This window comes from Meles meles, chromosome 3, assembly GCF_922984935.1.
Source record: "Meles meles chromosome 3, mMelMel3.1 paternal haplotype, whole genome shotgun sequence".
Lineage (NCBI taxonomy): Eukaryota > Metazoa > Chordata > Mammalia > Carnivora > Mustelidae > Meles > Meles meles.
Window position 1 is genome coordinate 34,845,990 of NC_060068.1, and position 12,108 is coordinate 34,858,097.

At 51.0% G+C, this 12,108-nt stretch overlaps 1 protein-coding gene across 1 annotated transcript in view; it reads left to right on the forward strand.

The window, feature by feature from the left end:
* Positions 1 to 12,108, forward strand: part of ADAMTS2 (ADAM metallopeptidase with thrombospondin type 1 motif 2) — a 229,895-nt gene that overhangs the window by 135,151 nt on the left and 82,636 nt on the right. The window contains exon 4 of the mRNA XM_046000432.1: positions 1,553 to 1,755. Within this exon, the coding sequence (XP_045856388.1) occupies positions 1,553 to 1,755 (203 nt within the window). The remainder of the gene's footprint in view (positions 1 to 1,552; positions 1,756 to 12,108) is intronic.

Genomic DNA, 12,108 nt, shown 5'->3' on the forward strand with positions numbered 1-12,108 from the left:
AGAGCCCTCCCTCTCTGTGTCTGTTTCATCTCCTTAACCTTCACCCCCACTTTCCCTCCTTGGTGCCTGTCCTGTGGCCAGGTGGCAGCTCTGGCCTCAAACCTAACAGACAGCAGGTGCAGAGGCGAGAGCTCCTGGCTGAGTCAGCTGGGCTGGAGTTCCATTAGTCTTTCTGTCTGTAAAGTGGACACAGTTGTGCACACCACAGAGGCCCGTTTGTCAGGCCTGGCTGCGGAGACCCATGCATAGGGCTGAGTGGTGGGGGAGGACCAGAGTGCAGGCTGCCTCGCCTGACTTTGAGCTGCCACACTGCCTTCGGAGGCCCTGTTCTGCCTCCAGCATCTGCCGTGTGCCACTGGGATGCACAGAGAGTTCCTGCTCCCATCTGGAAGAGGCAGCAGATGAGAGGCTTCTGGGACAAGTGAGAATTATTCTGGAAGACTCTTTATAGAGAAGTGGTGCTGCAGGGGGCATCAACCCCACTTCCAGCTGCAGGGGCCACAGGGACCAGATACCACACCCTGGGTGGGGGGTGGGGGGCGGTGATGGCATGAAGAACTGAGATCCTAGGCCCTTTCCCAGGGCAGGTGTCTGGGAATACCAAGTCAGGGCCCCAGCACAGACATGGAGTCCAGTACAGGGATGTGGGGGGGCTTCCAGAAGGCTTTCTCACTGCGACTTAGCAGGCGGTGTGGTCTGGGACTGCCAGCAGCGACAAAGGTCGGCCTGGTTAGTTCAGCTGCCACCTCTCAGGGTGGGCTGGGAACCTGAGCTCTGGTCCAGGGTAGGCTCCAGCTCTGGTGTGTGGAGGGCAAGGAGAAGAGAGCTGAGGCAGAGAGTAAGATGACCTTCTGGGACCCTTCCCTGAGGCCCCTTGGGCCCTTTCCCCCACCCAGGCAGACTATGAGGAAGCTGTCAGTAGAGGGCCCTGGTCCCCTGCACAATTCAGTCAAGTAACCACACATCTCCCTGGCTTGTGGCTAGGGGTAGGCACAATTCACCTGGGGAGGGGTGCCCATGCGATATCTTGGCCCTGGAGGGGGGCAGGTGGGCCTGGCCAACAGTTGAGGGGCCTTGTTTCAGTGGAGGAAAGTTCCAGAAGAGGAGCTGCCTAGGGAGACACCATGGAACACAGACCACCAGGGCTGGACCTTGGTCTTCCCGGTTATAATGTGGTGGCCACATTGGGGAGACCAGCCCTTTGGCACCTGGGCAGCTGTTCTCAGGCATTTGAGTGTGTGAATGGGTGAAAAGAGCTCGTGCTAGCCATGCCCACTCCCAGCAGTGCTTTTACAGCCTCTCCATTCATCTCTGGGTGCCAGACCTGGGCTCGGTGATGGCCGTGGACATGGTACTGAGCCCAGTTGGCATGCACTCTGTTCCCCCAGAACCTCAGTTCATTCTGTAAAATGGGGATTGTTTGGGTACTGTGTGAGTTTTCACCAAGGCGATGGCCAGCCTGGTTCCAAGTTGCACCCACATGGGGTTTTGCCTCATTCAGATGTCCCTGGTGAGCCTGGGCTACCGCAGACTGTGTCCTCTGTCCTTCCAGGAGCTCCGCCGGGCAGCCTGGATAACCTCAGCCACGCCCTGGGTGTCCTGGAGGAGCGTGTCAATGGCTCGAGGCACAGGGCACGAAGGCATGCCACCGACGGCGACTACAACATCGAGGTCCTGCTGGGCGTGGATGACTCTGTGGTCCAGTTCCATGGGAAGGAGCACGTGCAGAAGTACCTGCTCACACTCATGAACATTGTAAGTAGGGGCTGGTGGCGGGGCTGGAGCAGTGGGACCGACAGAAAGGTAACCAAATCCATGGGCAAGAACCCCTCCGCCGCCCAGGGCCCCAGTGGAGAGGTAGGGCAGGGGCAAGAGGATGCAAACGATCCGATGGCTGGGCCAAGAGACCCCTCTCTGTCAGCCCACCTTCCTCTCCACAGCCTTAGGTGAGTCGTTAACCTTCCAGAACTCTGTGCTCTCATCCGCAGAGTGGGGCCGTAGTCTGGTATGTTTGCAGACCATGTTCTATTTTGGAGAGTGTTGTTACACTTAATCTCATCTCATTTTTGAAAAGTACTTTTAATGTGATGATAATGAAACAGCCACAATGCCTGATGTCATTAGTGACTATGTGCCAGGCCCGTGCTGGGCATTTACTCTGCATCATTGTAGGCAATCTTCACACTAACTCCACGACACTGGTAACATAAAATCTTGCCCACCTTGAAAACGTGCACTCATCCCCAAGCATTACAACTGCCTTCCAGCCCAGCCGAGGGTCCTGCTAAAGGAGAACTGTCTTCTCTACTCACACCAACTCCTCTGACACCAGATGTGTGGGTTTTCCCCACAAAGTACTTCCAACACTAACTACCAGGGTTGGCATGGACTCCATGGGCCAAGGGCTCAGTCCTGCCATATTGGCCCCACTTCTGACACGCCTCACAAGTCCTGAATTGTCACCCATATGACCTGATTGGAAGACCCAACCAGCCATAAATCAAGGGTTCCCATGCTCCTCTCCTCAGGTTAACACATTTGCCAGCACAGTTCACAGAACTCAGGAAAACCCTCCTTACTACCACTGGCATATTCTAAAGGATGCATCTCTGGAACAGTCAAATGTCAGAGATGCCTATGGCAAGGCAGGTGAGAAGGGGCTGAGAGCTTCTGTGCCTTCTCCAGGCGCCCCAGCTGCCCAGCACCTAGGTGTGCTCCCTAGATGGAAGCTTGCAGAACTCCATGGTTTAGGGGTTTTCTGGAGGTTTGATTGGCCGTGGGTGATTGAACGCAATCCCCAGCTCCTCGTTCTCCCTAAATACCCTAGGGTGGGGGAAGGGGGCAGTACTGTAAGTTCCAACCTTCTGATCCCCTCTGGGATGGTCGGCTCCCCTGGCTGCCGGCCCCCCATCCTGAAGCTATCTAGAACCCCAGCAAGAGTCCTCATCAGCACGAGCTCAGGTACAGTTGAAAGGGCTGCTCCTGTCACCCCTGTCCCTCGGACATTACAGGGTTTAGGAGATCTGTGTCAGGAATGGGGGGTTTGAGGGCCAGAGACCAGTATGTATTTATTATTAAGTCACACATGGGTTGACTCCTGGTCCCACCATTACCTGGTGTGGAGGGTCCCTCTGTCGGACTTGCCTTGTGCTACATGAGCCAGGAGGTGGAAGTCTCGAACTTTCTCTTGGTTTTTGCCAGTCAACTTCAGTTTTTTCATGTACACCCTCGGGCTTCAACTATACCCCAACTTTGGATAATGGGATGCTTTGGTTAGTTTCTTGAAAAGCCTGAGAAATGCAAACATTCTTAAATTGAAACATATTTTATCATAGCAAAAAAAAAATATTTTAGGAGATAAATTGGAGGAACTGAGGAAAAGTAGTTGGGTCTATTCTCTTTTCCCTGTGGCATCCAGCAAGCATTTATTGGACGTGTGCTTATCCCAGGGCAAGGCAGCCAGCCAGGGGCTCAGGGAGAAGGGGGGAAGGGGGATGTCTGCCCCTCTAACCTGAGCTCTGCTTCCCAGAGCTTGGTGGGGAAGATGAGGTGCCCTGCCTCATCCTGACAGCTAATACCCTGTGAGGCTCTGTGTCCTTATTCAGAGCTGTGTACTCCTAGAAGCAAGTCCCCAAGGGCTGATGGAAGGCACATCCCCATTGGTGGTCTTGGGTAGGAGGGAGAGTGAGGAATCATGAGCTTGTAAGAAAGGATATCCAACAGAACCTTCTTTAGGGCTGGAAATGCTCAAGATTCTGCCCTTTCCAATGCAGCAGCCACCATCCTACCCTCAAGCACTTCAAATGTGGCTGATGTGATGGGAGAACTGATTTTTTTTCCTTGAGTTGGAAAGCTGGAAGGGCTTTATTCAACAAAATTGGTCTTAATTGGCTTTTGTAAATACACAGTATGTGTTTAACCCCAGTTTTGTAAGTATATATTTAGAGATGGGTAAATAGGTAGACAGATATTCACGTGTATATCCCTTTTTTTTTTTTTTAGTAATTTTTTGTTAACATATAGTTTTTATTTTCCCCAGGGGTACAGGTCTGTGAATCATCAGTCTTACACAATTCCCAGCACTCACCATAGCACATACCCTCCCCAGTGTCCATCACCCAGCCACCCTATCCCTCCCCCCTCCACTCAGTTTGTTTCCTGAGATTAAGAATCTCTTATGGTTTGTCTCCCTCTCTGGTTTCATCTTATTTCATTTCCCCCCCCCCCTTCTCTTATGATCATCTGTCTTGTTTCTCAAATTCCTCATATCAGTAAGATCATATGATAATCGTCTTTCTCTGATTGACTTATTTCATTCAGCATAATACTGTCTAGTTCCACCCACATTGTTGCAAATGGCAAGATTTCTCTTTTGATGGTTGCATAGTATTCCATTGTATAGAGACACCACATCTTCTTTATCCATTCATCTGTCGATGGACATCTAGGTTCTTTCCATAGTTTGGCTATTGTGGACATTGCTGCTATAAACATTTGGGTGCACGTGCCCCTTTGGATCACTACATTTGTATCTTTAGGGTAAATATCCAGTAAATATCCAATTGCTGAGTCATGGGGTAGCTCTATTTTCAACTTTTTGAGGAGCCTCCATGCTGTTTTCCCAAGTGGCTGCTCCAGCTTGCATTCCCACCAACAGTTTAGGAGGGTTCCCCTTTCTCTGCATCCTCGCCACCTGTCATTTCCTGACTCGCTAATTTTAGCCATTCTGACTGGTGTGAGGTGGTAGGAGAACTGAATTTTTATGTCATTTTAGTCTTAATACAATTTTAAAACTTTAAACAATTTTTTGACTGTAGTAAAATACATGTAAAATTGACCACCTTCCCCATTTTCAAGCATACAGTTCAGTGGCATGAACATGTTCCCACTGCCATGCAACCATCACCACCGTCCATCCCTACAGTCTTTCATCTTGCAGAATGGAAACTGTCCCCATTAAACACTAACCCCCACTGTCTCCTCCTCCAGCACCCAGCAAGCACCATTCTACTTTCTGTCTCTGTGATATGACTACTCTAGGTACCCTATGTAAGAGGACTGCTTGTCCTTCTGTGACTGGCTTGTTTCACTCAGCAGAATGTCCTCAAGGTTCATCCTGTCGAGACATGTGTCAGAATGTCCATCTTTTTAGAGCTGAATAATAGCCCATTGTGTGTCTCTACATGCTGTATTTCTTCATTCCCCTGTCAAGGTCCACTGGAGCTGCTCCCACTTCTTGGTTATTATGGAATGATGTGGCTGTGCACATGGGTGTATAAATATCGCTCCATGTCCCTACCCTCAGTTTGGGAATATCCCCAGAAGTAGAACTTCAGGATTATAGGGTAGTTCTATTTTTTATTTTTTGAGAAGCCTCCATACTGTTTTCCACAGCAGCTGCAGCATTTTCCATTCTCTCCCAATGGGGCCCAAGGTTCCAGTTTCTCCACATCCTCACCAGCACTTGTTGTTTTGGATGGTAGCCATTCAATGGGTGATTAGATTTCTTTGTAATTTTTTTTAAAGATTTTATTTATTTATTTGACAGAGAGAGATCACAAGTAGGCAGAGAGGCAGGCAGAGAGAGTGAGAGGGAAGCAGGCTCCCTGCCGAGCAGAGAGCCCGATGCAGGACTCGATCCCAGGACCCTGAGATCATGACCTGAGCTGAAGGCAGCGGCTTAAACCACTGAGCCACCCAGGCACCCGATTTCTTTGTAATTAATTCACATTTGGATTTAGATCACCGTTGTGGCCAATGACTCCCTTCTTGTGGCCTTGAGACCTTAGGGGGCTGGTTCACTTGGAGCTGCAGCCAGAGCCCTGAGTGGCCCTGGAAGGCCTGGCCTTGGCCTCTGGAAGTACACAGCTAGTTATGGGGCTTCCCAGCCCAGAGCCAAGCCAGCAACGTGGAGGACAGATGTGGAGAAGCTAGCCTGGACTGTGCTCCAAGTGAGGCATTTGGTCAGCTGTGAGGTCATTCAGGGATAGGGTGGAAACACTTCTAGCATCTGAGGCTTGGAGATCAGTCCTGGGATGGACACAGCCTATCCCCTGAGGAAGACCATAAAGGCTGTGGGAGGAGAGTCTGGTGGAGGTTCTGATGGCGGGAACCGAGGGAATGCGGGCTCTGAGGAGGAGTAGAGGCCAAGGTGGGTGGGAGGCAGGTGTGGTTGGACCCCAGCAGCACACAGATGGGCTGGTTTCACCTCATCGCTCAGGGTGATTCTGCCTGTAGGGCTCCCTTCAGGGTCTCTTTGTGACAGAGTCTGGGCTGGGATATGTGGGTCCTGGTATTACATAGACATTTCAGGTTCCTCGGTTATCCATGTGCTCCCCTCCCTTGCACCTAATCTGGGGCTGTGTGGCTAGTTTTATCTAATGGCCTCTGCGTAAGGAAGTAATGTGTGTCACCTCTTGGCCAAGGCAATTAAGACCCAGTGTGTCCCCTCCCTCCTTTGTTTTCCTAACATGGTGATCTTTGGAGCCCTACATCCCAGTAGGCGCAGGTGCCAAATGGGGCAGGACCATTCAGCCTGCACTGGACCATGATGTGGATAAGGAAACACATACCAGCTCTATTGTGTTGAGCTCCGGATGGGGTGAAGACTTTGTTATGCAGCGTAGCTCCTCCTGGGCTGACTAGTACACCTGGCCCCTGACCATTCAGTCAACAAATGTTCATTGGGCTTCTTCTATATGTAAGGCAAGGGGTATAGACGTAAGCAAGACAGGACATAGCTGTAGCTTGCATTCGGATGGGGGACACAGACAATATTCAAGTGAAAATTAAAAGAGATCATTGCAGATAAAGACAATGAAAGAAATAATAAAATAGGTGGAGAAGGGCTGGGAAAGGTGGGTCACTTTATACAGGTGGTCAGCAAGGACATGCACAGAAAGTAACACTGGAGCGAAGACTTGACTGATAGTGGATGACTGTGCAAGGGTCAGAAGAGAATGTTCAGAGGAAACAGGTGGTGCAAAGGTCCTCAGGAATGAGGTCGGCACATTTGAAAGTGAGAAAGCGCTCCTGTGGGGAACAATGGGCCCAGGTAGGATGGGAAGTTGCAGGTGAGCGGGGCCAGTCACTGGATGTGGAGAGGGACTTGGATGTGACCTTAAGGACAGTGGGAAATCACTAGAGGTGCCATTTCCTTCCTGCATTTATGGGCAAGGCATGTTATTCCTTTTTTTTTCATAGGGAAATGGGAGTTAATCAGTCTGTCCCTCTTTCCATCTTGGACTCTTTGGAAGGTGAGAAGAGTTGGAAATGTTTGCTGAGCGTCGTAAGAGCCACCTGGGTGCAGAAAAAGTCTCACGGCGTTCAGATTCCCCACCTGCATCAATCTATTCCAGCACCTCCTGTCAGGTCCCATTTCCTTCTTTTCCTCCCTAAATCTAGAAAATAACATTCTTCATTTAGTAAAATATACTATATCTAACACAGACAAAATATTATTTATGATGGAAAATTAGAATATATTCCTATAGGTGTGTGAATATTTACTCCTACTACCTCATTTTAATGGTGGCATCATATCAAATCACATAGAGTACTTTTTATGTAACTGATTATTGATATGACATATTCATATAGCAAAATTAATTTCTCTATCAGAGGTCAGATCAGCCACTAAGCTGTATTGAACATCCTTACAGCTCAATCTATCACTCATCCTTTACTACTATTCCTTAAACTGTGTCCCTAAAAGTGCAGTGCCTGGTCAACAGGTATGTGCATTCTAAAGCTTTCTATGCCAGAATGTTCTCTGTTAGGGTTTCATCTATTCACATTCCATGGAGCAAATGCCTGTGTCTATGAGGGTGCTGGGGCCTTTTGAGCAGTGGGGCCAGGTTGTGGGCACTGGCCTCATCCTCTGGGGCCCTCACACTGTTTTTTTAGTTCTCGAACACCAGAATCTCAAAGGTTGCTGGCAAACCCAGGTTGAGGCCCTGTCCCTTTGCCCCAGGGGTCCTTAGTCTAGTCAGAGAGTCTGGGAAGCACATCTGAGAGCCTCTATCCACTTCTGGAGGGAAGAAGGATCTCCCTCCCAATGCTGGGAAGGCTGTGAGAGCGGAGCTGTGTGGCCTGTCTAGACACACTGGCTCCTCCAGGCCCCATTCCCGCACCGCTGCTGGGCCCCACCTGGGCTCCCTGCTTCTTTGTGGCTCTCCACAGCTGGCCTCCCTCTACGGCCATCCTATTCCTGCTCCTGCTTCTCCCCGCCTTCGACCCCGACTCATGCTGTGGCCTCCGCTGGACTCAGCCCTGGGAGTGAGGAGCCTCCCTCTGCCCGGACTCCTCTGTTCCACGGGCTGTCTCAGTGCACCGAGATCTGCTGTTCCATTTGACCCTTTCTGCTTAAAATGGGCTCCCTGCTCTGTCTGGTGCTCCCAGGCTGTGCTGCAGTCAGCATGCCTGAACACACCTGCTGGGTGTATTGGGACATCACCACATTTTCACAGACCTGCTCTGCCAGCCCCTGAGCTAGTCTCTGCTTCCAAACTTGGTGCTGTGGCTATGTGTGCTCGGCGGCCCCAGGAGCCATGGTAGGATGCCGCCTCTGTGTGTGTGGCCCCTCCAGTTCCCTCGCAGGCACAGATGGCGGCTATTCTCCTGGCTCAGGTGATGGGTATCTTAGAGGAGGATTAGAGCCCTGATTAAAGGAACTTGTTCACATGTGCATTTTGAAAAGTACAGTGTGTGCCAAGACTTCAAACAGTCTACAACCTGGGCCTAAAACCCGTGCTGCTTAGGTGGCTTATAGCCTTTAGCTGAAAGGCTAATCCTGCTCTTCCCTGAGAAACCAGAGGCCTTGGTGTGTTGTTTGGGATCTCAGCATCCACAAGGACTAGAACTGCCTTGGTCCCTTTGCTCTTCTTGTAGGTATGAGGCAGACTATCACAGTGGGTGATAGCCTGCCCTGGAAGGTGACCTACAATCCTCCCTTTGCCTCTGGGAACATCCACCAGAGGCCATAGAGACCACTGAGGCCACCACAGTCTGCCCCAGAAGTGCCATTCTTTTTGGATGGCAAACAGTTTAAAACATCAATTTGATATGAAACCAGCCTTGGGCATATTACTGAGTTAAAGCAAAATGGACTGAACTTTGAAAGATAAACAGATTCTCAAGCAAGGTTGCCAAAACTATAGCCCAAGGGCCAAATCGGACCCACTGTCCTTTTTTCTTTCTTTTTTTTTTTTTTGAATAAAGTTTTGGGACACAGCCATACCCACTCATTTGTGAATTGTCTATGGCTGATTTTGTGTTATCACACAGAGTGGCGGGGACAGAGATATGCAGTCCACAGCGCTGAACATAGTCACTCCCTGGTGCTCACGAAATATTTGTTATCCGGCTCTAAAGAAATCTCCCACATGCTTTGAGTTCACCTTGAGTTGTGGCCCTAGTGCTTTAGAGTTTGCATTCCCATCCCACTGCATCAGTGCACTGACTCTCCATACAGCCAGCTTTGGAGGGGACCAGCTTTGGAGTCCGAAGTGGCTACATCTTAATCCTGACTTTTATCTACCCGGCAAAGTTCCTGCCTTGCCCTGCGCTTGGTTTCTTCATCTTTACACTTCCCACACACTCCAAGAACCCATAAACACTTGCACAGTCCCCAGGAGATGAGGTGCCCTTCACCCTTTATAGACCACCAGTCCTCTGCAGCTGGAGCAGCCCTTTCCTGCAGGCCACTGTCAGGGGCCTCACCCTCGAGCTGAGCTCCATCCTCTCCCAGCTCAGACCTCCATCCATGCCCACCCCTGCCATAGCCTTGCCAGCTCAGTGGAACTGTGAGGCCACTTTGGGGATTCTTTCAAAAGCAATTAAATGAGCTGATCCTAATAATCATTTTAAAACAGCAGAGAAGGAAGAGCAGATTTCCGGGCAGACAGGGCTGTTTCTCCCAGCTGTGTTAACTGCCTGTGTTCCAGAAGCATCTCTGAGCCCCCAGATCATCTCTTCTGTGGAGGGCGGACACACTCCTTAGGCCTACAAAGAATTGTGCTCTGCAGAGGCTTCTGTGCTTTCCGAGTAGAGACCATGCCCTTTGACCTCCCCTCTCCTTCAGCATGGGGACAGGCCTCTGTACAGTATGTTCTTAAACAAGTTTTGTTGAATGAATGATTTCTCTCTCTGCCAGGATTCCAATATTTTTCCTCTTTTCTTTTCTAATTTAATCCAGAAATTGGCCTGGGTTTACCAAAACCCTGCCAGGGTTTGCAAATAATCAGAGGCATACAGGCTCCATTTCTCACCAACTTCCAAGAATGTTGGGGCCATGTGATGATGGTGGGGAAGGCAGTGGCAGGACAGGAATGTTTTCTGCTGGTCCCCCAGGGCACAGAGGGAGGGGGGCAGTATCATCTTGTGAACTGGCCCTGGAATTGCAAACTCACCAGGGCAAAGGCTCTGCCCCCAGTCCCTGTTCACGTGTCTCTGGCTCTGGTTCCTGGGAAAGAGAAAATTGTCTCTGGAACCGGACGCTGAAACTGGCTTCCCGTAAGTTGAAAGGAAGTGAGCAGGGCTCTCCGGCAAGGCGGGGAGCAGGGGGCATGTTTGGGGTTGGGCCTAGCCGGAGCACAGAGTGGGAGAACAGAGAGTAAAAGTCCCCAATGGCATAGCAGCTCCCCCAGACCGTGGGCCATGCTGGCACCATGGGATGTAGTGGGGCATCCCACTGGCCTGACAACACGGCCCCGTGCGCTGCCAGGAGATACAGCCATCTGGGCTGGTGGGGTGTGTGTGAGGCTGATAGAACACTTGAGACAGGGCCCCACTCTCCTATGCTGACGGAAGCCAGGTGAGAGGGGTAGGCCCAGGTGAAGGAGGCTGTGGGCAGTAGAGAGTGGTGGGGACTGGGGCGTGGAGAGGCCTCACCCCCAGAGATCCCCTCCTGGGTCCCGCTCACTTGTGATCATGGAGGAAAAAGTGGACCCAGTGTTGCCAGCTTTTTTTTTTTTTTTTTTTTTTTTTTTCATGAGAAGCTGGAAATTCACTTTTTGGGAAATCTAATTATTTTTCAATGTCAGCAACAAATTGAAATTAAGACCTCACATTGCACAAGTGAATCAGAACACGACCGCAGGACAAGTCTGGCTGGTCAGCTGGTGGATGGTTCCTTCTGGCCTAGAAGAAAGGAGGCAACTGCCTGCCCTGCTGTGTCCTATGATCGGGGATAATTAATGCCACCTCCCAGGGCTGACGTGAGCGTGACTCGAGTTAAACACCAGAAAAGTGCTTCTCAGCGTGCCGGGGGTGGCCCGCCGAGAGCATCCCGCAGACTTGAGCCACTCCTGGCTACGTGTTTGTGCACTGGGCACTCTCTGAATCCCTGGCCTAAGTTGGGCCCCATTCTGGGCACTGGGGTACTGTGCTCAGAGAGTTTGGAACATGGGAAGGGTGGGCATCAAGGACAGGATGAATAACAACAGCCTGGTTAATGCAAGTGCTGATTGTGCAAATAGAGGGTATTCTGGGGTCACACGGAGGAGCGCCTCAGATGAGAGCCACTTGAGCTGCCCCAGAGCAGAGGCAGGGTTAACGCAGGGAGGAGCCTGATGCATGCAGGTGTTGCTGCAGGTGCTAGAGCAGCATCTGCAAAGGCCCAGTGGCATCACCACATCACAGTATGAGGTTGGGCCCCGCTGGGGTTTAGGGCACTGGAGTGAGGCAGGACATGAGGTTGGCAAAGCCTTTTGTGTCAGGCTGAGGGGCACCAAAGGGAGTTGATGCCTGGGATCCCCAGCTGTACTGTGACAGGGGAGTGATGAGGTTGGTTTGGGGTCTAAAAAGAGAAACTTCTTCTTTGAGAGCACGGGACTTATGCCTTCTGTTTTCAGAAGTGCCTCCCTCTGCAGCCTGAGGAGACTGAGGCTTTATGCCTGGCAGCCACATATGAGGAGGCACTGATGTCTCCGCATCGTCCTAGTGGCCCCGTGAGTTCCTGCTCCTGGATAAGCGCACAGAGGCTCAGAGAGTTTGGGTGGCACAGCCAGGGCATGGCAGGTGACATTTACATGCATTGGGGAAGACGGGTCTTCCCTGGGGACCTGGCCCAGGCGCCTGTCCCCTCCCTGCTGTTGTGGCCTGAAGAGC